This window comes from Penicillium robsamsonii (assembly GCF_028829455.1).
Source record: "Penicillium robsamsonii strain IBT 29466 chromosome Unknown utg000003l_segment0_segment0, whole genome shotgun sequence".
Classification (NCBI taxonomy): domain Eukaryota; kingdom Fungi; phylum Ascomycota; class Eurotiomycetes; order Eurotiales; family Aspergillaceae; genus Penicillium; species Penicillium robsamsonii.
In genome coordinates, this window is record NW_026643221.1 from 3,236,788 (window position 1) to 3,259,043 (window position 22,256).

Consider the following 22,256-nt stretch of genomic DNA (forward strand, 5'->3'; position numbering starts at 1 on the left):
ATAAATCAGAGTAGACAAGTCACCGCCAATTACCTACACTGTCTTTGTTGTTCGACGTGCTATTTTCATCCAACCCTGCCTTCTCCATACACAGCATCAACAAACATGTCTTCTTTGCCCCTATAGCAACCATTCTCAATGGTCGTCTTACTACCGTCGTTATCATTCCCATCTCCATGATCTCGCTGGGTATGTGGTATGTTCTTGGGTGACCCAAGTCCAGGCCGTATTGCCGTGGCATGAAAGTCATTGCAAGCCACTGTACTGTCAAATAAGAAGTTCCCACGGTCTGTAATCGCTTCCACCAGCCTAATTGATATCCTTGCTGTCTAGCAAACAGTCCTGACTGCAGCGTGAATAATGACCTTATGAACTAAACAAACTCGAATTTTGTGGGCTTAGTCTAGCAGAATGGCACTAAGATGACTTACTAACAACCGAGCCGATGGAATGTAATGAGTTCTACGCATTTGCAGTGAGTGTTGGAGAGGATTGAATGCAACATTTGAATTCGATGTACCATAGTAGTTACTATGTTCACAATATGGTACATAGTATCTTCGGGTATAATAATTGAGTCTCGTCACTCTTGTTGATGAGCAGCATACATCAAAGCGATCTCTATCATTCAAAAGGCCAGCAAGTTGGTCACGAGTGAAAGAAGTAAAGACCCATATCTTCCGGAACAGATATAAATTTCACTTAGTTGAGGCTCATAGCCTAGCTACTTCCTTATGGGTAGACTTGGTATTCATCAAAGCCGCCCGAGACTTCAAGTTCAGCCTCTTCCACATAGCCTTGCGGCGTTCATGTCCCTCGAAAAATGCCCTCGCCCACTCGCGGCGGAACTTGGGCAGCTTTCGTCCCTTGCCCTCCTCCCCCTCACCAGCCAAACGTCTCAGCGTCTCAAAGTAGTCCTCGAAATCTGGGAAAAGCAATGTAAACTTCACACCATCACCCCGAGCCTTAACCCGATCCGCTTCCCATTTTTGCATCACTTCGAGAGACGGTAAAGTAGCTCGGCCAGCCAGCAGCCGCGCAGCTAAAACCGATTGCCATTCGAAGACCTTGAACGTCAGACCGGCCGCGACGGCGCCGACAAACAATAGTGTCGGGTCTTTTTGCCAAACAACGTGTTGATACAGATCGGGGACCCGGTTATTGCGGACTGGGACTGCCGGTAGGAATGGCAGCGTCCAGCTGTAGCCTGTACCGAAGACTATGTGGTCGACGTCCGTGATGCAATTGCCGTTCGTCAGGTGCACAGTCCTGTTCGAGACTCGCTCTATTGATGGATGATTTTGTATCTTGGGGTGATTGAATGCCTCACCGCCGAAGTACCCGTTAGCAGCATGGCCGATTGTAATTGCGTGGACTGGTTCCTTTGCGGTTTCCACAAGATCGAATGCAAGGTCGGCTGCTGAGACAGATGCGCCCACAACCACAACTCGCTGGAATAAACACGTTAGCATGATGACCCTGAGACAATGCAGTTTTGCAAATTCAAAGTCTAGCTTACCTTGTCAACAAACGCCTGTCTCCCGCGGAAGTGTTTGCTGTGAAGTACGCTGCCCGGTCTGGTCTTCTCGAATGCCTCCAGGCCTTCTATCGGGGGTATATATGGGACCCAGAAGTGCCCACTCGCCACGACGACCGCATCAAACCACTCAACCCACCAGTAATCACTCTTCTCTCCATCTTTACGGAGTGTTACTTTCCACTCCGTCCCCACCTTCTCGACCCGTTCGACTGTAGTGTTGTACGAGACCCAATCGCCATAACCTCGGCGCTCTACGAGACTCCTCACGTATTTCCGTACCACATCCCACTTTCGGAATGGGGTTTCAGGTCCGTGGTGAGATATGGAGAGCTCGCTGCGCTCTTCTGGGAAAGGTTCTTGGGCGAATTGCATGGGCAGAAAGTCGATATTGGTTTCCAAATAAGGGTAAACGGACGACTCGGTAAACCGGGGCTGGTCTGACTTTGGGGTCTGCGCAGGTAAACTTTCGGGGATAGGTATTGGGGGATCTGCTGTTCTTGTCGCTAGAGATGCAAAGTCGCGGAGCGTTGGAGGTTGGGATGAGTCGCCAATCCTGAGCTTTTGTCAGCCATCGTCCAAGAAGCTATAGAGAAAAGAAAAACAAACGGACCAGCATCCTCCTGGGCCCTCGCGACGCTCAAATACACGGATAATGTCAAAGGTCTTTTCTTGCGCCAGAGCATCTATGGCAATGGCTCCCGCCGGCCCGGCGCCGATGACCGCGACTCTTTTAACAGGCACCATGGTCATTAGAATTAAATTGTATGAAATCAAATTACCCCGGGATTTAATTAGATATATGCAATGCAGGGGAGATCCCGATCGCAAATGCCGGTCTGGGGATCTGTGGCCCCCAAAGGGCTCGTTGCTGTCGTCGTTTATGGGTCTCGTCACGCCATTTTGGCGTCGCGGGGCCACCACGAAAGCAACCACTTACGAAGCCAGAAACTTCAGAGATATTTATCTTCAAAGCCCTTCAAATCCCGTTGGGATGAGAAGCCTAGCAATAAATTGCAATTGAACAGTTCAAGCCCTGGCGTCATTCAAAGGATTATCATAGCACGCCATATTGTAAAGAAATTATGTTAGGGCTAATGAGGTAAATCCTTAGCAGTAGTGATAAGAGTAAGCCATGTAGTCTGTGATTTTTATATAGATTATACAGGGTCTTTGAAGCCTTGCAGTCGCTGTCTCTGCCTCTCTCTTTTACCAGTCTATCTGAGGGCAATGATATAAAATGGATATCAAAATGAATGACGAGAAGCTAGACATCAAGAATAGCCCGTCTGAGGAGTCTACTTTATCGTCACTGTGCATATTGCCCGAATGGGATCTCAGCCATGAGCAAAAGGCTCGCAGAAAGTAATCACCAATGCCCCTATGTATAGAGTATCACTATATGCTGACGTTCATTTCTCTCAAGGATCGATATGACGGTGCTACCTCTACTTTTCCTCGGTCTTCTTGTTTTCCAGCTCGACCGCATGAACATCGCGAGCGCATTGACTGGTGGGTTCGCCACCGACATCAACATTTCACAGTCCACAGTCAATTTGGGCAATCAGCTCATGTTCATGGGTATTGTGGTCTTTGAGATACCATGTAACATGGCCTTACAACGAGTATGTACAGAACCACCGTCCTAAACCGTCTGATCCTAATATGAACTTTGAAAGGTTGGACCTCGCAAGTGGATTTCAGCCCAGGTATTTCTCTTTGGCTTACTTGCTACCATGCAAGTATTCATTCGCAGTCGAGGGCCGTTCCTAGCTATACGGCTGCTTCTAGGGTTCGCTGAGGCAGGGTATATTCCTGGTGCAGTATATACCTTGTCGTCGTGGTATACGAAAAGAGAATTGGCGAAGAGAGTTGCCATTTTCTTCTTTGGGATGTTTGGTGGCAACGCTCTTAGTCCTATCTTGGCCTCTGGTATTCTGATTCTCGATGGCCGACACGGTATTCGAGGATGGCAGTGGCTCTTTCTAAGTATGTGTGTTCTAAATACAAGACTTCATTCGCTAACACGTCAACAGTTGAGGGGCTATTCACTATCTTCGTCTCATTCCTTCTATCGCTACTCCTACCTGGATCACCCGATCTTACCAGGCCATTATTAAGCCCGGGACTTATCAAGTTCTCTGAATCCGAGAAGGAGATTCTTCAAAAACGACTCGAAAAAGACAATGGTGGAAGCACAGAGGGCGCGTATGGCGTGCATATTCCGTTGAAAGTCGTCTTTCGTACTGTGGCTTGCTATCGTCGCTGGCCGCACTTTATATCTACATTTGTCGTGTTCTCGACTTGGAGTCCTCTAACCACTTACACCCCATCCATCATAATGTAAGTTTTCACTTCTGTCCATAGATGGATACGATCTGAAGCTCATTTATACAGGTCACTCGGCTTTGACAGAACATCAGCAAACGCTCTGGCTGCAGTCGGCGCATTCCTATCACTTGGGGTAGTATTCTTCTTCGCCTACATGAGCGATCGGACCAATCGCCGAGGTGCATCTGTTATCGCTGCTCAGGTCTGCTACCTCATTGCCCTGATTATAACTCTCAAGGTCCAGCCCCATGTCGGTAAATGGTCCCGTTGGGGGCTTTGGACTGCAGTGAATAGTTTCGCTGTGGGATATCATCCCATACATAACTTTTGGGTTCAGATCAACTGTCGAGACCCGAGAGAGCGGAGTATCAGCATCGCGTGAGTTTTTCCTATCCTATGTTGGCCTTGACTAGAGCTGATGGGAGAGTCGATTACAGAATGTGGGTTATGTCTGCAATAAGCGGCTTAATGGTTGGGACACAGTACTTCCAAGCGGGTGACAAACCATTGTAAGTGAAGGTATTCTCCGGAATTCATTGCCGAACAGTTTCTAATATAAACAGTTATTCCACGGGCCTACGTACCATGATCATTATGGTATCTGTGGGGATTGCGAGTGCTTTAGCGCAGATTGTTATTTATGTCGTTCATAATAGGCGTGTTGCTCAAGGAAAGCATCAACCCAGGGACGGATCAACGCCTATGGTGTATGTCCCTTGAAAGTGGCAAATCTTGAAATATATAAAAATGAGAAACCAATAACGATTCCGTAAGACATGAATGATATTTGTTACAGTGGGATAATATGTTCTGGGCCGCCTTGGGTACGACATAGGAGTAGTCTAACCCTTGTATGTTAGATGGTTCTGTACAGATTCTAGGTTTCACGCCTTAGGCTGAACATCCTCATCCTGGATCTGCTCCAGATCAACGTCCTGCGCCATTGACTGTTCCTGGGCTAAAATTGAGTTAGCACGGATTGCAGACAGGAATGGAAACAAACAACTTACTATTCCAAAGCTCTGCATAAATGCCGTCACGCTCGAGCAACTCGCGGTGTGAGCCCATCTCTGCCACATGGCCTTCCTTCAGGACCAGAATTTGGTCACTGTCGGCGATTGTGCGTAGGCGATGAGCAACAAACACACTTGTGCGGCTCTTCTCTTTGAGAATGCTGTTAATATTCTGGAGGAGGGCCTGCTCCGTGTAGGTATCTAGGGCGGAAGTCTACAAAGAGGGTGATTAGTTACCTCAATTAACCGCTCAGCTGGCGGACGAAGGAGGAAATGAACACTTACTGCCTCATCGAAGAAAAATAGTTGTGGGTCCTTCAAGATCAACCGAGAAATTGCCAGCCGCTGCTTCTCGCCACCGGAGATCATCATACCACGCTCACCAACTGCAGTTTCGTAGCCATCAGGCAGACCATCAATGAGCTTGTGGATGTGGGCTCGCTCTGCAGCTCGGCGCACTTCTTCGTCCGATGCATCAATCCGTCCATAGCGGATGTTGTGCGCGATTGTGTCATTGAACAGCGGTGTATCTTGCGGCACCACTCCAATTGCCTTGCGAAGGCTGTCGACGGTTACATCGCGGATATCCTGGCCGTCAATCAAGATGCGGCCGGACTGGACGTCATAGAAGCGGAACAGCAGACGTAAGATTGTAGACTTGCCGCAGCCGCTAGGGCCGACAATGGCGAACTTCTGCCCTGCTGGGATAGTGAAGGTGGCATTCTTGAGAATCGGCCGGTCTGGGTGGTAACCGAAAGTGACATTCTCAAAGTGAATCTTGCCGCCCTGCGTCAGCTGCAGCGGCTTGGCGTTGGGTCGTTCCTGGATGGTGACGTTCACCTTCTGTAGGTTGAAAAGTGTCTCCATGTCCAGCAGGGACTGGCGCAGCTCACGGTAGACAGATCCCAAGAAGTTGAGGGGGACCGAGAGCTGGAAGACCAGCTGGTTGACCATGACTAGGTCACCGACGGTCATGGATCCGTTCGCAACTCCATTGCAAGCCAGGTACATCATTGCGGCCAGCGCAGAGGAGAATATCATGTTTTGACCAGAGTTGAGGAATGCCAGAGATGTAGTCACCTTGATTGATGCGTCTTCATACCTCTTCAAAGCCTTGTCATATCGTGCCACTTCGAATTTCTCGTTATTGAAGTACTTGACGGCTTCATAGTTGATGAGCGAGTCCACAGCAACAGTTGCTCCGCGGTTATCAGCTGCATTTGCCTGTCTCCGGAACTTCGTTCGCCACGCCGTTGTAGTGATAGTAAACGCCGTGTAAGCGATCATTGTTGTTGTAGTGATAGCGGCAAATTGAAAGCCATATTGATAAGTCTACAGCACGTTAGTAATGTAGAAACGAGAATGCTCGTTGTCTTCCGTTATCAAATCATACCAGGATACCGCAGACAAGCGAGATTTCAAGTGCTGTCGGGACCACATGGAAAACCATGGAGGTGAGGAGGAAGCTGATGCCCTTAGTACCGCGATCAATTGCGCGGGTCAGACCTCCGGTCTGCCGAGAGAGGTGAAAGTTGAGATCCAGTCGCAACAGATGTTCAAAAACGTTTGATGCCACCTTCCGAATTGCCTTCTGCGCAACACTAGCAAATACCGCGTTACGGAGCTCTTGAAACAATGTAGCCCCAATTCGGGTCACGCCATCTAAAACATGTTAGCGACAATTCCCTTCTTCAATGTGTTGTCATCCTTACATGCAATAATCATTGACCCAGCCACGGTATAGGCCGTTCCGCCGACGGTAGCAAAATCTACATTCATGGAGTCGACAATGTTCTTAAAGTAGAAGGGGATCTCCACATTGAGGATCTATATTGGATTCATATTAGCATGGCATAATAGAAACACAATAACAGATGGAGCTTACTTTTGCTCCAATAAGCAGCGAAAGTGCTGTGCCGACACGGAGCTTCGTGCCCCAATCATCCTACCGGCTATAGTCAATACCCTGTTACTCTATACCAATACCACCACACTCGGGAATTACCTTCGGCCACAGATACTTGGCCATTTCTTTCATGATAGCCCAGTCTGCCTTTCTTTGTTCCTTTTTTCCGGCCATAGGCTCACTCAGCAGGTCCTTCTTTGGTGGGGTCTTCACATTGGGGCTATCTTCCGGCTTCTGGACGATATTGGCGTGTGCTAGTTGTGATGGAGCGGGGGTAGAGGTAGGAGTCGTTTTGACAGATGCATGATCCTTATTGTCTGTGGATTGACTCCGTAATGAATTGTTATTTGATGTAAACGCGCGCAGGTGTGTTCCATTGAGTCGCGTGCTTCGTAGCTGACCGGCGAAGCTCGGATGTGCGAATTGCGCTGTGCGCCAGCACGGCGATCGTGCGGCCCTGAGAAGCATGGTCGCTTGATATGATATTCTCTGAGCTCCGAAGTAGTTCGAGTCACTGAGAGGATGTTCAAAGGCGCATAGTGGGAGCGAGTAAGAAAGATTGACGTGCAGTAGCTATGTCTCCGAAAGCTCGTGGGGGGTAATTGCCGGCTTCGGAGAAAAACCCGTCGCTCTCGATGGAAAGTCCAGGATGGTCGCAAATAGTCAAGTAAAGGTAAGATGCAGAATAAGAATGTAAATAATTGAAGAACTTATAATAAAACTTCCAAATGTCGCAATTCCGAGGGGCAGTTGTGTACTTCGTAGGCCGCATCGCTCTCGGGCCCACGATTTTCCCGGTTTCCCTTTCGTCACAACTGACGTAAATTCTCCCTTCGGTAGCCCTGGAGTTTTTGCTCTTTTTTCATACACAATGCGCTCCGTCCAAGGTGTTCGGACACTGCCCTGGACTCGAGTTGTTCCTCGCGTCCATCGGCAAACGCGATGCGTTCAGATTCGCGCCGCGCCTTCGGGAGTGCCTTCGGTCAATGGCGACAATCTGCCACTCGCTAGCACGCCCAGCTCTGTTGAATCACGAGGTAATTACAATTCACCTGGGGGATTGGCGATGTGACACTGACAATGAGGTCACATAGATGCGCGATTCGATGTCGTCGGCGCTCCATACTCGCTCCTTTCGGTTTCGCTCTCGGCCTCGCAGAACCTATATACCCGACGCGGAACGTTGGTTGGATTGAGCGGCAAGGCGGATAATGTATGCGATCCCGCGATTGTGTTGTCCTGGGGGAACGGTAATGCTAATGCATAGTCTGCGCAGGTGGTTTCCACTTTGAGCGTTCTAGAACCCTTCCGGAGGGCTATCGTCGGAGTGCCCTTTCTCTATCAGAAGGTTAGATGCGCGATGCAGACGAGAACCTAAAGACAGCAATTGACAATTCCCCAGGTCTCCTCACCAACACCCGTCACAGCACTCGTTTCCGTTCGATCCCCCAATACGTCCTTCGCCGTCGTGAACGTCAATGGTTCCGTGGACTGGATGGTTGCCCAGAGACGGGCTTTGCTTGCATGGACCGGCCGGTCTCTGTCCATTAAGCCGACTATCAACGCAAACCTGGTTAGTGGAGTTGTGATCGCGTACGATGGAATACAAAGCTAATTTGCGCAGAGCTTGTCTCATTGGGGTAGCTCCGAAGTGACCGGCAGAGGTTTAATAGCGTTGGTTGGAAATGGACAGCTATACTCGGTCGAACTGAAGGATGGCGAGCAGTACATTGCGCATCCCAGGTAAGACCCTCAGCTGCGATTGCACGTCTGACGTCGCTAAATTTTTATAAACAGCAATGTGGTTGCTTACACGATGGCCTCCAACCCTCCTCGCCCTTACCGTTTCAAATCCACCACTCTCAACTTCCAGGTCCCGGGCCTAAAGACACTACCAAGACTTCTGCAAAATGCCAAGTTCGTTCGTGACGTGTCTGATTCCAAGGCATACAAAACCACTATGCAATGGTTCCACAAGCTGCGTACCTGGTCTCGAATGACCATCTGGGGAGATAGAGTATGGCAGTCCCAGATTTGTCCTTCAGTATTCCCCGACTAACAATGTTATCTAGCTCTTCCTACAGTTTGATGGTCCCATGACCATTCTCGTGCAATCCCGCGGTCCTCGTCTCAACGATGTTTTGTCCGCACAGGAAGCCAATGAGATTGCCAATGTCCCTAGTGGCTTTACCTCGCCCGCTCCTCGGTTCACCGAAGGCGAAAAGACACATGAGGAAAATACAGAAGCCGTAAAGGCCGTCAGCGATATCCCTGGCCTGACGCGCTCTGTTGAGGAACTAGAGCAGGAAATCCAAGGAACAAGCCAAAGCGTTGCAAAGATCCGCAAAGATGGAAAGGTCGAGATTGAGGAAGTTGGTCGCACAAACTAAATAGAAAGACTCGCTTCAAAAGGGTCGGCTTGGAGGAGTTCTCTTCGCGTTGGGTTATGTACGGGCTAGAGCGGTCTCCATTTGGGATTATCACGTTGCATCCTGTACAGTATGGGCATTTCTTTTATCTTGGCAATTGCCGACAAATCTTCATTCTTTGCTTCTGATCTACAGATTCTACTTTACCTGTTATTTTCACCCTTCGAGTAGAAAGAGCAGGATCAAACGTGGTCTCGGGATTATTGAGGTGAAGCTGTGGAGGAATCTCCTTTTTTCCACTCCTGTAACTGAGCATCCAAGTGGGACGCCCTGTGGGCTAGATGATGCTAGATGATGCTGTATGGAAACACAGCCTGGAAATTTGCATGGCTGGCCTTGCCCGTGCGGTACGTTGGACTTGGCCCCATACATCTCGTTCAATATGGTTTTGGTGAGCATTGACAGCTTGGACATCAAGTACTTGTACGAAAGAAGGTTGACTTGATCCTGACTTCTTGTATTGACTGAAGCAGATGGGTATCCAATGGGCAGAGGCTCCAACCACCTTCAATTTGGGGCCGCGCTAATGCAGTCTGTCCCCACGTCACCTCCCCGCCAGATCTCTTTGGACACCTAAAATATATGTTTATCTTACCATTTTGGTGCAAATGTGAGTGGCGAGATGGAAGCCCCGAAAAAGAAAGATGAAAGAAAGGGCAGATGGAAGCCGTTTTGGAGGAAAAAACTGTCACGATCGGGATCCCCTACCCCTCGACGTGAGACCTCGCAATCATCGGCAAATGAGCGTGTGGGCAATGAAGACTCGAACTTGCCAAGATCCTCTTTGTCAATCCATGCACCTGCAACGGATAATGAACAAGCTACTGAGGCGCCTGCATCGACTTCTCTCTGGGATAAGGCCTACGACTCCTTGAAAGAAGACGAAGAGAAGAAAAAGCTCCTTGAAGCCTATGAAGAACTTGCTAAAGGTATGAGATCAATAGTCTCAATATTAACTAGCGCCATGTTTGATTGCTGTCCGTGTAATCACGGGGATTCAAACTCGTATCATATCCCAATGAAGTCTTTATAGCCCTAAGCTTACCGGTCACCAACAACCAGGACAAATCTCAGCCTTACCAACTTCGGACACTAATGGTGACCCATCTCCTGTCACAAACCAGATTCCACAGCATGATGTGGCGACCCGCGAAGAAAGGCTCAACAAGATCAGCACACTGGGACTGGAGCATGTGGAGGACAAAAAGGTCACACTAACGCTGTTGGGTCACAAAGTTCCTCTACAGCAAGCCGTCTTCAATATAGGCACTGCTGTCCAGAGGACTCAGAATCTTGTAAAAGATGCGATCAAGGACGTGCCATACGCACCCATCGTGATAGCCTGTGTCTCACTCGTTCTTCCTCTATTAACACATCCCTCAGAGGTCGAGACAGAAAACAGCGAAGGTTTTGCCTACGTCACGTCCCAAATGCGCTACTATGCAGCCATGGAGGATCTTCGTTTGCCCGGGGAAGAGAAATTGGAGGTCAAGAGTGACATTGAACAGCGGGTCATCGATCTATACAAGCTTATCATCGACTACCAAGTTCAAAGCATACTCAGATTTTACCGGCACCCGGTCAGGGAATATTTCAGAAGTGTCGTGAAATGGGATCCCTGGGAAGATATGCTGGAAAGCATTAAGGAAGCAGAACAGTTGCTGGATTCAAAATTACATGCGATAATGTCAAAGGCATCTCTGAAAGTGCTGGAAAACATGTCTCAAGAAGCGACAAAACTGCGCGAGCAGCTGAAAAGTGATCTGCCAAAGCTCATTTCTATTAGCCAAGACAGCAACATCATCCTACGACGGATTGTTGAAAGGCTCTCTAACGACACAAATGGGCGCGTTCTTAAAGATTTCACAAGAAGAACAAGTGACCCCAGGTTCGCTAAAAAAAGAATTGAGAGTACCAAAGGCGGCCTTCTCAAACCATGTTACGACTGGATCCTGAGGCATGAAGACTTTCTGCACTGGCGACATATCCCAGAAAATCGGCTGTTGTGGCTCCGGGGAGATCCAGGCAAGGGCAAGACGATGTTGATTTGTGGCATCCTGAATGAGTTGATTCAATCAAGCGTTCCCACTGCGACAGTTTCATTCTTTTTCTGTGAAGAGGCTGAAAGTGTAGCAAACAATGCCTCGGCCGTTCTACGTGGCCTGATATACCTGCTTGTCAAGCAGAACCCAAAGCTCATCTCCCACGTCGAAGGATACAATCTATCAGATGACCGCAATTCATGGTTCATACTTGTTGACATCCTGGAAAAGATCCTTCAAGACCTCTCCCAGAGAACCACCTATTTGATTGTGGATGCGCTTGACGAATGCAAATACGATCGCAAAAATTTGGTCGAGCTAATCACAAATTCGGCATTTCCCAACGTCAAGTGGGTTGTTTCCAGCAGAAACTGGGGGGAATTCAAAGATAACTTGGGTGCCTCAGCCAAGGTGGAACTCCATTTGGAGGAAAATCAAGAGGCGGTCTCCCAGGCTGTTCGTGACTTCATTGGCATAAAAATGGAAGAACTGGCTAGTAAAAAAGGTTACAGCCCTGAAGTACAGCGCTATTTATCAGAAAATTCACAGGACACGTTTCTTTGGGTAGCTTTGGTTTGCAAACGTCTGGCCAAACCCAAGTACCAATCATGGAACGCTGAAGAGCTGTTGAGGCAATTCCCCCCTGGGCTAGAGCCACTCTACGAGAGAATGATCGATAGAGTTCGCAATTCTCCAAACTTCCGCAGTTGCAGCGGGATATTGGCCGTTGTTTCCATCGTCCACCGGCCGATTACACTGAAAGAGCTAGGAGTTCTCGCAGTCTTACCTTCAGGCCTCCCTCGAGATTGTATCTCAGCCCTGGAGTTTCTTGTCAACCAATGTGGCTCCTTCCTCGGAATCCAAAAAGGAATAGTTTCTTTTGTTCATAAATCGGCAAAAGACTACCTTGTCGAACATGCTGCGGAAGATATCTATCCCTCGCAGGTGGGAGAAGCACACCGTAGTATCCTTCTTGGATCACTGAAAGCTATGGAGACCTTGCATCAGGATATCTGGGGACTCCAGAGCCCAGGTGTTTCGATTGAAGATTCAAAACCACCTAATCCAAATCCTTTGGCCCCGTTGGAATACTCTTCCTTCCATTGGATCGATCATCTTCACGACTGCGAAGAAAATGCGATGATCGAAGCTCTTCAGGCTGAGGGTCCTGTGGATAGGTTTTTCCGACAGAAACTTCTCCATTGGATAGAGGCTTTGACTCTGCTCCGAGAGGTATCGACTGGAGTAAGCTCGCTTCTCAAATTGGAGGCTAGCATGAAGGTAGCTATCAAAGACGTATTCCTCAGAAGACGGACTGACATTATTAGCTCTCTGGCGTACCAGCGAATCTTGCCGACCGTGTGCGCGATGCCTGTCAATTCCTCAGAGCTCACAAGCCGACGATCGAGGAGCATCCACTGCAGCTTTACGTTTCGGCCTTGATCTTTAGTCCGATCAAGAGTATTACAAGAGAAACTTTTGATACGGGGAAAGAGAGACCAAAGTGGATTTCTAAGACGCCGGCGATGAGAGATTATTGGAATGAGTGTTTGTTAACCTTGGAGGTTTCTCGTCACCTTGTGGCCAAGACAATAGCGTGGTCTTCAGATGGTTCAATCTTAGCAGCTGCTATGTCGAAGGAGATCAAAATCTGGGATGCAACAACCGGCCACTGTCTCGAGGTGTATCCCTCCGATTATATTGTGAAACCTACTGCAATGGCATTTCATATACTCAATGAGCGACTGGTTGTGGCTGTCGGCAGTATGAAAAATGCGGTTCGTGCGGTCGTTTTAGATCTAAGTCGCGGCCAGTATGGGCCATTGCTTGAGAGCGACAGCAGGTTGACAATAAAGTCACTAGTTTGGTCTCTGGATGGTACAAGGGTTGCTGGGGCAGCTCAAGATCAGACCGTCAAGATATGGGATGCGAGCACTGGGCGACTCTTATCAAGTCACGATCTGCTCTACCCGACTCCACTTCCGGGTATTGAGGATATCGCTGAGTTGGAATCTGAGATCAAAAAGTGGGACCCGGCAATAGATCAGTGTATCGCTCTGCTTGAAGGTGGAAGCAGAGATGTCTCTCAAGTCCGGCCTCAAGATCAAATTGCTATTCCAGGTCCAGGTTCTGTGGGATTCAGGCTTTGGGATTTGAGGAAAGCTGAGCTTCAACGGGTGGAGAATAAACACCAAGGGTACATTACACTAGTGTCTTTCTCGCCTAGCCGATCCCAGCTTGCAACAGGCTCTCATTCTGGTCTGATCGAGTTGTGGGACCCATTGACAGGTCAATGCTCGCACACTTTTTCAGGTCACGGTGGACCAGTTGCTGGGCTAAGTTGGGCCCCTGATGGCACCCGCCTTGCCTCCACATACAGTGATCACACCCTAAAGATCTGGAATGTGGGAATGCAATCCTCTGACTTGATGGCGGATGGCTATTCGGGGCCAGTTTGGCAATTAGCGCTCTCGCCAGACAAAGCTAAGCTTGCATCTCGATCCGAACATAGTATCATGGTTTGGAACACGACAACCGGCGAGTTGATAATTACACATGCCCGTCGCAGGGAGGATGGGAGACAAGGCAGACTTCGCGAGGTCTACTGGTCACCAGATAGCGAGCTAGTTGTGACTGGTGTGTCTAGGAAACATGTCATTATCTGGAATGCGAAGACGGGCGAAGAGTTCCGTTTGAATGACAGTGGCTCACTTCGAGTCGATGAAATCTCGTGGTCACCCGACAGCACGAAACTCGTGATGAATGACTACTTGCTCCTTCACAAAGTTTGGATCTGGAACAGGGCAAGCAACCAAATTACTAGTTTCGATATCCCTCCGGAGGCCAAGTTCGTTGGTTGGTTCCCAGATAGCACACGACTCATGTTCAGATCACCGGGCGACCAAGGTTGCAAGTTCACTATCGGAGCTTGGGGGTCGAATGCGAACGAGTCAGTTTTCGAAAACGGAAGCTCATGGAAGCCTGTGTTTGCTGGACTTCTCACCCTGGGAAGAATCCGTACGACGGCTTGGTCGCATGATGGAACCCGTCTTGCTGTTGTTGAAGTCCGGGGAAAGGCCAGCAATGAACTCAAGATTTGGAATTTCTCAACGGGAAAATGGGACGTCACAGTACCTGACCTTGAAACGACTTCATCAATAGCATGGTCCCAGGATGACACTCGGCTTGCCCTGGCAATGGCGGATTCTAGGCCGATCGAAATTTATAACACCACCACGGGCCGGTGTGTCAGGATTGTTGGATCCAGAGATATCAAATTCACGCAAATCGAGTTTGATAAGCAACACCCTTACTATTTGCACACCAGGTTTGGAACATTCGACACCGAGCCTATGAGAACAGAAGGCTCCTACAACGAACTGGAAGTTTCTCAAATGGTTGGTTATGGAATAAACATTGAGGAAACCTGGATCATGTACCAGGGAGAACGAGTTGTCAAGATACCGCTTGACCATCGTGGACTTCGAAGTCACAGGAAGCAAATTTTCGCTACGGTTCCTGGCATGTGTTTCTTTGGCTGCAATTCAGGCCATGTTCTTAGTTTCGGGGATTCAAGGAACTAGGTCAAGAATAACAATGTATGCTTGGTAAACCCAATGGTGCAGTACTTTTACACGCGAGTGGTATTTTCTTTTGGTCGGAGTCGAGAAATATACGTCCCTGATCCAGTTGTGAAGTAGTTGCACTAGTATTCTACTTGTAGAACTACAACCTTGTATCGACTCCCACTTCATCACACACTTTGAAATATTCTCAAGTTCTAACTCTCCTCATTACCAAAGCAAAATAGCCCTGCAACTACAAAAAAAATCCACTTCAGCTTCCGATTTTAAAACTAGAAGGGGAAAAAAAGGTCTTTCCCGGGACGAACGCGCAGATTAACGTCAGTGCTAGAGTAATATCAGTTGAATTGTTTCAGCTGCATCTAACCATATATGTTTCATATGTTTCAGGGGTAACCCTAATCTAAGGATATCTTAGTAACGTTGACATTTTGTTCCCAAATGAGCGATATCTCGGGAATTCGGCGTCGGTCTTCGGGTTATTGCATATATGTCCGACCGCTGCAGTTGGTGCTGTAGTATTGGCCCGTTGGGGGTCTAGGGTCCGCCTTTATAGCGCCAATCGATGAAAAGAGTCAGGCATCTCGGACTTAACTAGAACGCGACCGAAGTCGTGACCGCTTATTTATATTTTCATATGACTCAATTCCTGTCTTTAAGGATGAGCCTCAGCATCTTTACATACTCGAAGCTCTGAGTATCTTAATCTAGAGCTTTACCAAACGGCTCTGCGACATTGAGGTGAGTTTTGAATCAAACTAGTCCAACACAATCTTATTTCTTCATTTTACACTTCCTATTGGGAACTATAAATTGGTGTCTAATATTTCGGCAGATTACAGATCCAAGTCTATATAATTCGACCTTTCCTCAAAGATGTCAAATAATCAAGCTGAAATTGCTTATATCGACAGTGCCAATATACAACTTTCCAACAGTTCAACTTCCACCTTGAGTATGCATGGAAATGATCCAGAAAAAGGTCTCGCGCCATCCGAAAAAGACGAAGCACAACCTACTGAGAAGTCAGTTGCTGCTGGTCCAGCACCCGCGGCACCAGGGATCGGTCCACCACCTGACGGAGGTGCACAGGCATGGCTGGTCGTACTAGGAGCTTTCTGCGGTCTATTCGTCAGCTTCGGCTGGATCAATTGTAAGTCCTGTCGGAATACATGAACCATACAAGATACTGATATCATCCAGGCATCGGCGTCTTCCAAGCATACTACGAACGTCACCAACTGAGCGAGTTCTCTACCAGTACAGTAACATGGATCACATCGCTAGAAACCTTCACAATGTTCTTCTGCGTGCGTATACCATTCCCCAGGCATCAGTTTACTATGTCCCCCAAGACCCGTCTAACATCCTTCCAGGGCCCAATATTCGGAACCATGTTCGACAGCTACGGCCCACGTTGGATTCTTCTTCTCGGCACATTCCTCCACGTCTTCGGCTTAATGATGGCTTCCCTTTCAACAGAGTACTATCAGTTTATCCTTGCACAAGGAATCTGCAGTCCAATCGGCGCAAGCGCCATCTTCAACGCCTCTGTCAACTCCGTCAGCACCTGGTTCGCTAAGCGTCGTGCTTTCGCCCTCGGCGTAACGGCCGCTGGATCCAGTCTGGGTGGAGTCATTTTCCCGATCATGGTCACCCAACTGATTCCCAAAGTCGGGTTTCCCTGGGCGATGAGAATCTGCGCCTTCCTCATTTTGTTCATGTTGGGCATCGCCAATCTCACGCTGAAGTCAAGATTACAGCATCGCCGGAAACCATTTGATTTCCTCGGTTTCCTGAGGCCGTTGGCTGAGCTCAAGTTTTCCCTTACGCTTGCTGCTTCATTTTGCTTCTTCTGGGGCATGTTTTTGCCATTCACTTTTGTTATTACCCAGGCTGAGAGGTATGGCATGTCTAGCAACCTAGCCGGGTATCTGATTCCGATTTTGAATGCCTCTAGGTAAGTGACCCTTTTCTGGCCCACACACTGCACCTCATCGATGAATTAACAAAATCCAAATAGTATCTTCGGCCGCACGCTCCCAGGCTATCTTGCCGACAAATTCGGCCGCTACAACATGATGGTCTTAACAACGTTTTTCTCATCCATCCTCGTCCTAGCCCTCTGGCTACCATCGAGAGGCAACGCCCCAGCAATTGTGTTCAGCGCCCTATACGGCTTCGGCTCTGGTGCGTTTGTCTCACTTGCACCAGCTCTTATAGCGCAAATCTCCGATCTTCGCCAGGTGGGCGTGCGTAATGGCACTTTCTTTGCTGTCATCTCGTTTGCCGCCTTGACCGGTACTCCTATCGGCGGTGCTTTGGTGAAAGATGTTCTCCATGACGATTATACCCGGTTACAGATATTCGCTGGTGTTGTTATGATTGCTGGATCTATTCTGTTTGTTTTTGCACGGGGGACTGTTGGTGGGTTTAAACTTAACAAGGTATAATAGACAGCCTTGTCAAGTTGTTGTTTCATTTTAGATATCTTCTCGGATACCTTGTTTACATTTCGACTTTTTATATATATACTCTTATTGCTTGCAAATAAAACATACTAGACTAGATTTCTAAGAATTTAATTTATTCTCTCTCGTCCTCTTCTCCTATAACCCAGCTTTACTAAGCTAAAAAGTCTCTACAAAAGAAGAAAGGAGTGAAATACAGGGGAATTCTAAAGACAACCGAATTCATGACATTTTCAACGTCTAACGCGGTAGCCTAAAAGTATCCTAGTTGACTCGAAAATATGCTGCCTTAGGCTCCAACCTAACAAAGACCCACGAAATTACATGTTGTCCTCAATCCTCACGGCAAAGCCCCTATTCGAAAATGGCTTGGATCTTCTCGGTATTAAATGATGTGTTCCAGGCCGTGAAGGGGACAAACACAACCATCCTTACAGACGAGCACGTCCCCGGTGCCGATCTGACAGGCAAATGGATCATTATAACCGGATCCAACAACGGCGTCGGCTTCGAAGCAGCAAAGTCTTTCGCATCATGGGGCGCAAATCTCATCCTCGCCTGCCGCGAGCCACCTGCATGGGAACTGCATCCAACAGCAGCCGTGAAGGAATGCAAAGAGCTTGCTGCGGTGTGCGGCCATTCGTCCACCATTGAATGGTGGCACATCGACATGGCAGATCTCAGCAGCGTTGATGCTTTCTGTCAAAGGTGGATGCAATCCGACCGCGCTTTAGATATCCTATGCAATAATGCCGGGATTGCCCAGCCTACCCAGCCAGCCCGTATAACGAAGGATGGATTCCAGATGGTTCATCAGGTCCGTTTTTCTACTCATTTTTAAATTATGCATATGGACAGATATTAATGAAACCTCCTAGATCAACTTCTTATCTCATGTACTACTAACCCTCCGACTCCTCCCATCTCTAGCTCGCAGTGCCGAGCCTCGAATCATATGCACAACCTCATGTTTCCACCATCTAGGACTCTTCGATATCGACCATGCCAATAGTGAACCAGGCAGCAGAGGCAACGATTATCGAAACAATAAACTCTACTTCCAAATGTGGGTCGCAGAGATGCAGTCTCGGCTCCTCAGGCACCCCGAGTACCTCCACATCACAATCAACGGCGTCCATCCCGGCTTTGTGGCTTCGGGAATATGGGACGGCCTTGAAAGTGCGGGTAAGGCCCCGGCCGGACTGGATTTACTTTTGCGCTATGTTGCTATCACGTCGCAACAGGGTGGATTAGCTATTTCTCATGCAGCTACTAGTTTGGAGTTTGGGCCAGATCCTAAGAAACAGGGCGTTGGTGCGGAAAATGGACGTGGGGGAGGGAAGTATATCAATCGGATATGGGAAGGGCCTATGAAATCATATTGTAATGATCCAGAGGCTAGATCGAGATTGTGGATCAAACTGGATGAGGAGCTTGGATTGCAAGAGAAGGGCCTTCTGGAGGTTTTGGGTCTTTAATGCAATGAAGTCTGCCAACAAGCTGTCCGAAGTTCCTGAAAGATACTAGGAAAGAGTATTAGAGAGGATGTTAGAGAGAATACTGGTTCCTAGGGAAAGGAAATGAACTTGATTCGATGGTTATGATCGAAAGTTTATAACAAAAGGGTACAAGGAAGAAGGATGTTTCCAAAGTACTTTGGATGGATTCAAAAGGTCAGAATACCTAGCAAGAGTATAGACAAGAAAACGCCGTAGCACCGTCGCTGAAGGGTGATGCATGAAAAGAGAAGAGAAAAACAATTATGCTCCGGTATATGCCGCCCAAAAATGCAGCAATCAAGCAAATACCCCTTGTCTCATATTCTGGACCGTTTTGACCCCAACACCTTTCAGCTGGCTCAGTTGTGCCAGGCTGTTGACCTGAAAGTGAGACTGGTCCGAGATTCCACTGTCGTTTGTGTCCAATGATGTCTGGTCCATCTCGCAGAGGCAGTCAACAAGAGCCTCTGCCTTTTTGGCGCCCACTCCCTTGAGCAATTTGATCTGGCTCACGTCCCGCGAGTTTATAATGGAAAGAATGTGCATAGTTCGGGGGGAGATGGACGGGTCCTCAATATCAAGGAGCTCGGGGGCTTCCTCGATCTGACCAAGCTTGGCTGCAACACGCTTCTTATGTTTTGGGCGGGGAACATCCTCGTCGCATGAAAGTCCGGCATGAGTCTGGTCCATGTAGTTATCCTCGTGATTCTCTGATTGGCGTTTGCCGAGGGTTTGTGTACCATCCTTCTTGAAGGAAAGCATGCTACCTCTCCCTTTGGGTGGGGAATGAGCTTTCTCTTCCCAAGCCTTTGCATGAACGCGCTCCTTCAGGGCAGTAATCTTGCGTGCCAGCTTCTCGTTGTGAGGGAAGTGGGGAGCTGCCAATTGGTACATTCTGAGGGCTGAGCCATCTTCACCCCGTGCCTGATGTTGCTTGGCCATCAGCAGATATGACAGACCCTCAGCCCGCGCATCTTCTGTACCATCAATACGCTGCTCCAACTGTTCCAATCGCTTTTGAAGCTGCTCATTGAGCTCATGAACCTGTGTCTGCCTCGATTGTTCGCTCACAGCCCGCACAGCTAAGATCTCCTCAACCTTTCTCTCAACCATCTCCTCGATTCTAGCAGCCGAGAAGTCGTCGTGGCGGGCGGTGGGTTGCGGGCCCAGGGTCTGACGAGCAGACTTCAATGATGGAAGACCAGAGGGAGCGTTGGAGATCGAGGTGCGCTTCGGTGCTTCCGGTTTCCGGAGCTGGCTAATAAGCTTGGGTTGCGGCTTGTCCGAATATACGCTGAATGCTTTCACGGGTTTGCCGTCTTCCTTTTCTGCGGAGTCCTTCGCAGCGGGCGCCGGCATATTGACGTTCACAGAGGCTGTCAGTGCACGCAAAGGTTGCCGCGTGCCCATGGATGGCCGGATCGATGGCCGGGCCGGACCCTTGAACATGGGATCGTTTTCTACTTCCCGGACCTCAATCTTCCGTGTGCGATTGGCGACGTTCAGAGAGCTAATTGTGTCAAGTTGGTAAGACCGGACAGGCGCGAGGTTGAGAATCATCACTGTCAAGCCATTGTTCTGTCCTAAGGACAAAATTCTTGTCATCTTGGACTCGCGGTATGGGATGCGATGCTGCTTCTTGTTGATAGCCTCAACACACTGCGCCAGAACGAAAAGACTCTTGTTGATGCTAGCCGATTCTACCATGCGCTCCTTATCATTTTCTGTCCGTCGATTGTCTTCGGATCCTGCGAGATCAATAGCGGAAGCGGTGCTGACGCGAACGTTGTCAGGAGAGGTGATGGTGACTTTCACCCCGAGAACGGCGTGAGATCGAGACGAATGGGCGTTGAGCTATATTCGAATGTTTAGTAAGATAATCTAGACCCTAGCTTTTGACATTTTATCATACCTTTGTTGCGGATGTGGATCGGTTGGTGTTGGCCTGGTCATATAGCTGCTCGAATTCCTTCAAAGTAGTACACGGCTTCTCACTCAGGCCACAAACCACGGTCTTGCCGCCATTATCCCGGAGGGGAAGACCTGACATTGTGCGCTTCTCGAGCGGCTCGAACAAGTCGAACACCTTGTCGTTATAGATTTCATAATAACTCAGGGCAACCTGGACTGTCTTCTCTCCATTGCTATCCTTTTCAATCTTCCGGCTGCGTCTGTAGATTCCACTGAGTAGGCGGGGAATTACACCTCGGTCCGCCAGGCTTTTCCCGCCGCGCATTGTGTGTGTTTTGCCTGTTCCGGTGACACCGTATGCGAAGATGGTCACGTCAAATCCGTTGAGAAGGTGCTTAATTGTTGGCGATACTGTTATTTCGATCAGTATATTGGCCCACAGCGGTCCTGGTGCGCTTGAAGCAGCAACTCACCTTCAGCATCAAACAGCTCCTGTTGCGATACCTCCGCATCGTATACGCCATTGAACTGGAACGCATATTCCTCCCCCTCATTCTTGGGGTTTGGAATCCGAACCACATTATCCCTATCCCTCAATGCCGCCAATTTCTTGTCGTTCTTGTCACTCTTGTCACCAATTATTGACTGCCGTGATTTGGAGTCGGCGGTAGCAGAAGATCCGGTACGAAGGATCACATCGGTTTCCCGTTCGGAATTGAGAAGGGGACGGATACGCGCGACAACTCGGACACTCATTGTGGCGGGATGTTCATTCAATTATCGTGTGATGGTCTGAGTCCTAGACGTCAGGGATGCGATCCAATCCAAACAAAACCGAAGGAATGACTAGAACGAAATGTGTAAAGCCAAAAAAAAAAATACAGAGAACAATCAAGTCCTCCCCAAAAAACAAAGAAACGAAACTAACTACTTGGTGTGTATGCAGAACTGAAGGTTGTGGAACGTGTGGAGGAGTTCTCTTGTGCAGCAGCCGGTGTGGTTGATGTTGGCAGGGCAACCGCCTCTTTGCTCTACAACATAATGTACAATACATTCTTAAGAGTCGAGCACCACAATGGGGATATATGATTGTCCTAATACAATTTCAACAAAGTGATTATCTTAGAAATCCAATATTGAAATCCAATATCCTCATTATCACAATTGACAGTATGATCATTGAGGTACTCTGCACTTGGACTAGCGGTATAGTGCTCACATCTGACCAGCCCAGATACTTCTAAACATATATAAGCAGCTTAATGAGAATAAAAATTGCATATAAGTCAATAGAAACGGTCTTATACTCAATATCAGACGTTGTCGTACAATATAAAAACATGCTTCTCGTCACATGTTCCCTGGTCTCTGATTGGCTGGGGGACCTCGACCTAAAGGCCACCGTAGACCATCATCACCGCCTCTCTCACACTCCCTTGGTTTCTTCTGGTGAGCTGTCTTTTGCCTCGATATTGCCTTTTGTGATACTTCTGGGTTTTCTAAAGGTACAGCCTGCCGTGTACGCAATCAGTC

At 48.4% G+C, this 22,256-nt stretch overlaps 8 protein-coding genes across 8 annotated transcripts; 5 read left to right on the forward strand and 3 right to left on the reverse strand.

The window, feature by feature from the left end:
* Positions 1 to 713: 713 nt before the first annotated feature.
* Positions 714 to 2,284, reverse strand: N7447_005943 (uncharacterized protein; the record flags this gene model as incomplete). The annotated part of the gene is made up of 3 exons (XM_057230205.1): positions 714 to 1,451; positions 1,520 to 2,093; positions 2,151 to 2,284. 3 exons carry the CDS (start codon positions 2,282 to 2,284, stop codon positions 714 to 716), a joined length of 1,446 nt encoding a protein of 481 aa, XP_057085295.1.
* A 505-nt stretch (positions 2,285 to 2,789) lies between these two features.
* Positions 2,790 to 4,588, forward strand: N7447_005944 (uncharacterized protein; the record flags this gene model as incomplete). The annotated part of the gene is made up of 7 exons (XM_057230206.1): positions 2,790 to 2,902; positions 2,964 to 3,162; positions 3,217 to 3,526; positions 3,574 to 3,880; positions 3,935 to 4,246; positions 4,306 to 4,377; positions 4,432 to 4,588. The coding sequence occupies 7 exons, from the start codon at positions 2,790 to 2,792 to the stop codon at positions 4,586 to 4,588; spliced, it is 1,470 nt and encodes a 489-aa protein (XP_057085296.1).
* A 164-nt stretch (positions 4,589 to 4,752) lies between these two features.
* On the reverse strand, positions 4,753 to 7,255 carry atm1 (ATP-binding cassette Fe/S cluster precursor transporter ATM1; the record flags this gene model as incomplete). Its single annotated transcript, XM_057230207.1, has 7 exons — positions 4,753 to 4,826; positions 4,879 to 5,095; positions 5,167 to 6,213; positions 6,275 to 6,543; positions 6,594 to 6,708; positions 6,767 to 6,826; positions 6,887 to 7,255. The coding sequence occupies 7 exons, from the start codon at positions 7,253 to 7,255 to the stop codon at positions 4,753 to 4,755; spliced, it is 2,151 nt and encodes a 716-aa protein (XP_057085297.1).
* A 403-nt stretch (positions 7,256 to 7,658) lies between these two features.
* Positions 7,659 to 9,177, forward strand: N7447_005946 (AIM24 family protein; the record flags this gene model as incomplete). Its single annotated transcript, XM_057230208.1, has 7 exons — positions 7,659 to 7,824; positions 7,882 to 8,000; positions 8,055 to 8,135; positions 8,190 to 8,360; positions 8,412 to 8,530; positions 8,585 to 8,804; positions 8,860 to 9,177. The coding sequence occupies 7 exons, from the start codon at positions 7,659 to 7,661 to the stop codon at positions 9,175 to 9,177; spliced, it is 1,194 nt and encodes a 397-aa protein (XP_057085298.1).
* Positions 9,178 to 9,838: 661 nt separating this feature from the next.
* On the forward strand, positions 9,839 to 14,842 carry N7447_005947 (NACHT-domain-containing protein; the record flags this gene model as incomplete). The annotated part of the gene is made up of 3 exons (XM_057230209.1): positions 9,839 to 10,145; positions 10,279 to 12,554; positions 12,587 to 14,842. The coding sequence occupies 3 exons, from the start codon at positions 9,839 to 9,841 to the stop codon at positions 14,840 to 14,842; spliced, it is 4,839 nt and encodes a 1,612-aa protein (XP_057085299.1).
* Positions 14,843 to 15,799: 957 nt separating this feature from the next.
* On the forward strand, positions 15,800 to 17,295 carry N7447_005948 (MCT family MFS transporter; the record flags this gene model as incomplete). The annotated part of the gene is made up of 4 exons (XM_057230210.1): positions 15,800 to 15,995; positions 16,046 to 16,152; positions 16,219 to 16,802; positions 16,866 to 17,295. 4 exons carry the CDS (start codon positions 15,800 to 15,802, stop codon positions 17,293 to 17,295), a joined length of 1,317 nt encoding a protein of 438 aa, XP_057085300.1.
* A 382-nt stretch (positions 17,296 to 17,677) lies between these two features.
* Positions 17,678 to 18,791, forward strand: N7447_005949 (Short-chain dehydrogenase/reductase SDR; the record flags this gene model as incomplete). Its single annotated transcript, XM_057230211.1, has 2 exons — positions 17,678 to 18,130; positions 18,192 to 18,791. The coding sequence occupies 2 exons, from the start codon at positions 17,678 to 17,680 to the stop codon at positions 18,789 to 18,791; spliced, it is 1,053 nt and encodes a 350-aa protein (XP_057085301.1).
* A 318-nt stretch (positions 18,792 to 19,109) lies between these two features.
* N7447_005950 (kinesin family protein) lies at positions 19,110 to 21,479 on the reverse strand (the record flags this gene model as incomplete). Its single annotated transcript, XM_057230212.1, has 3 exons — positions 19,110 to 20,666; positions 20,725 to 21,134; positions 21,197 to 21,479. The coding sequence occupies 3 exons, from the start codon at positions 21,477 to 21,479 to the stop codon at positions 19,110 to 19,112; spliced, it is 2,250 nt and encodes a 749-aa protein (XP_057085302.1).
* Between the last annotated feature and the right edge of the window lie 777 nt (positions 21,480 to 22,256).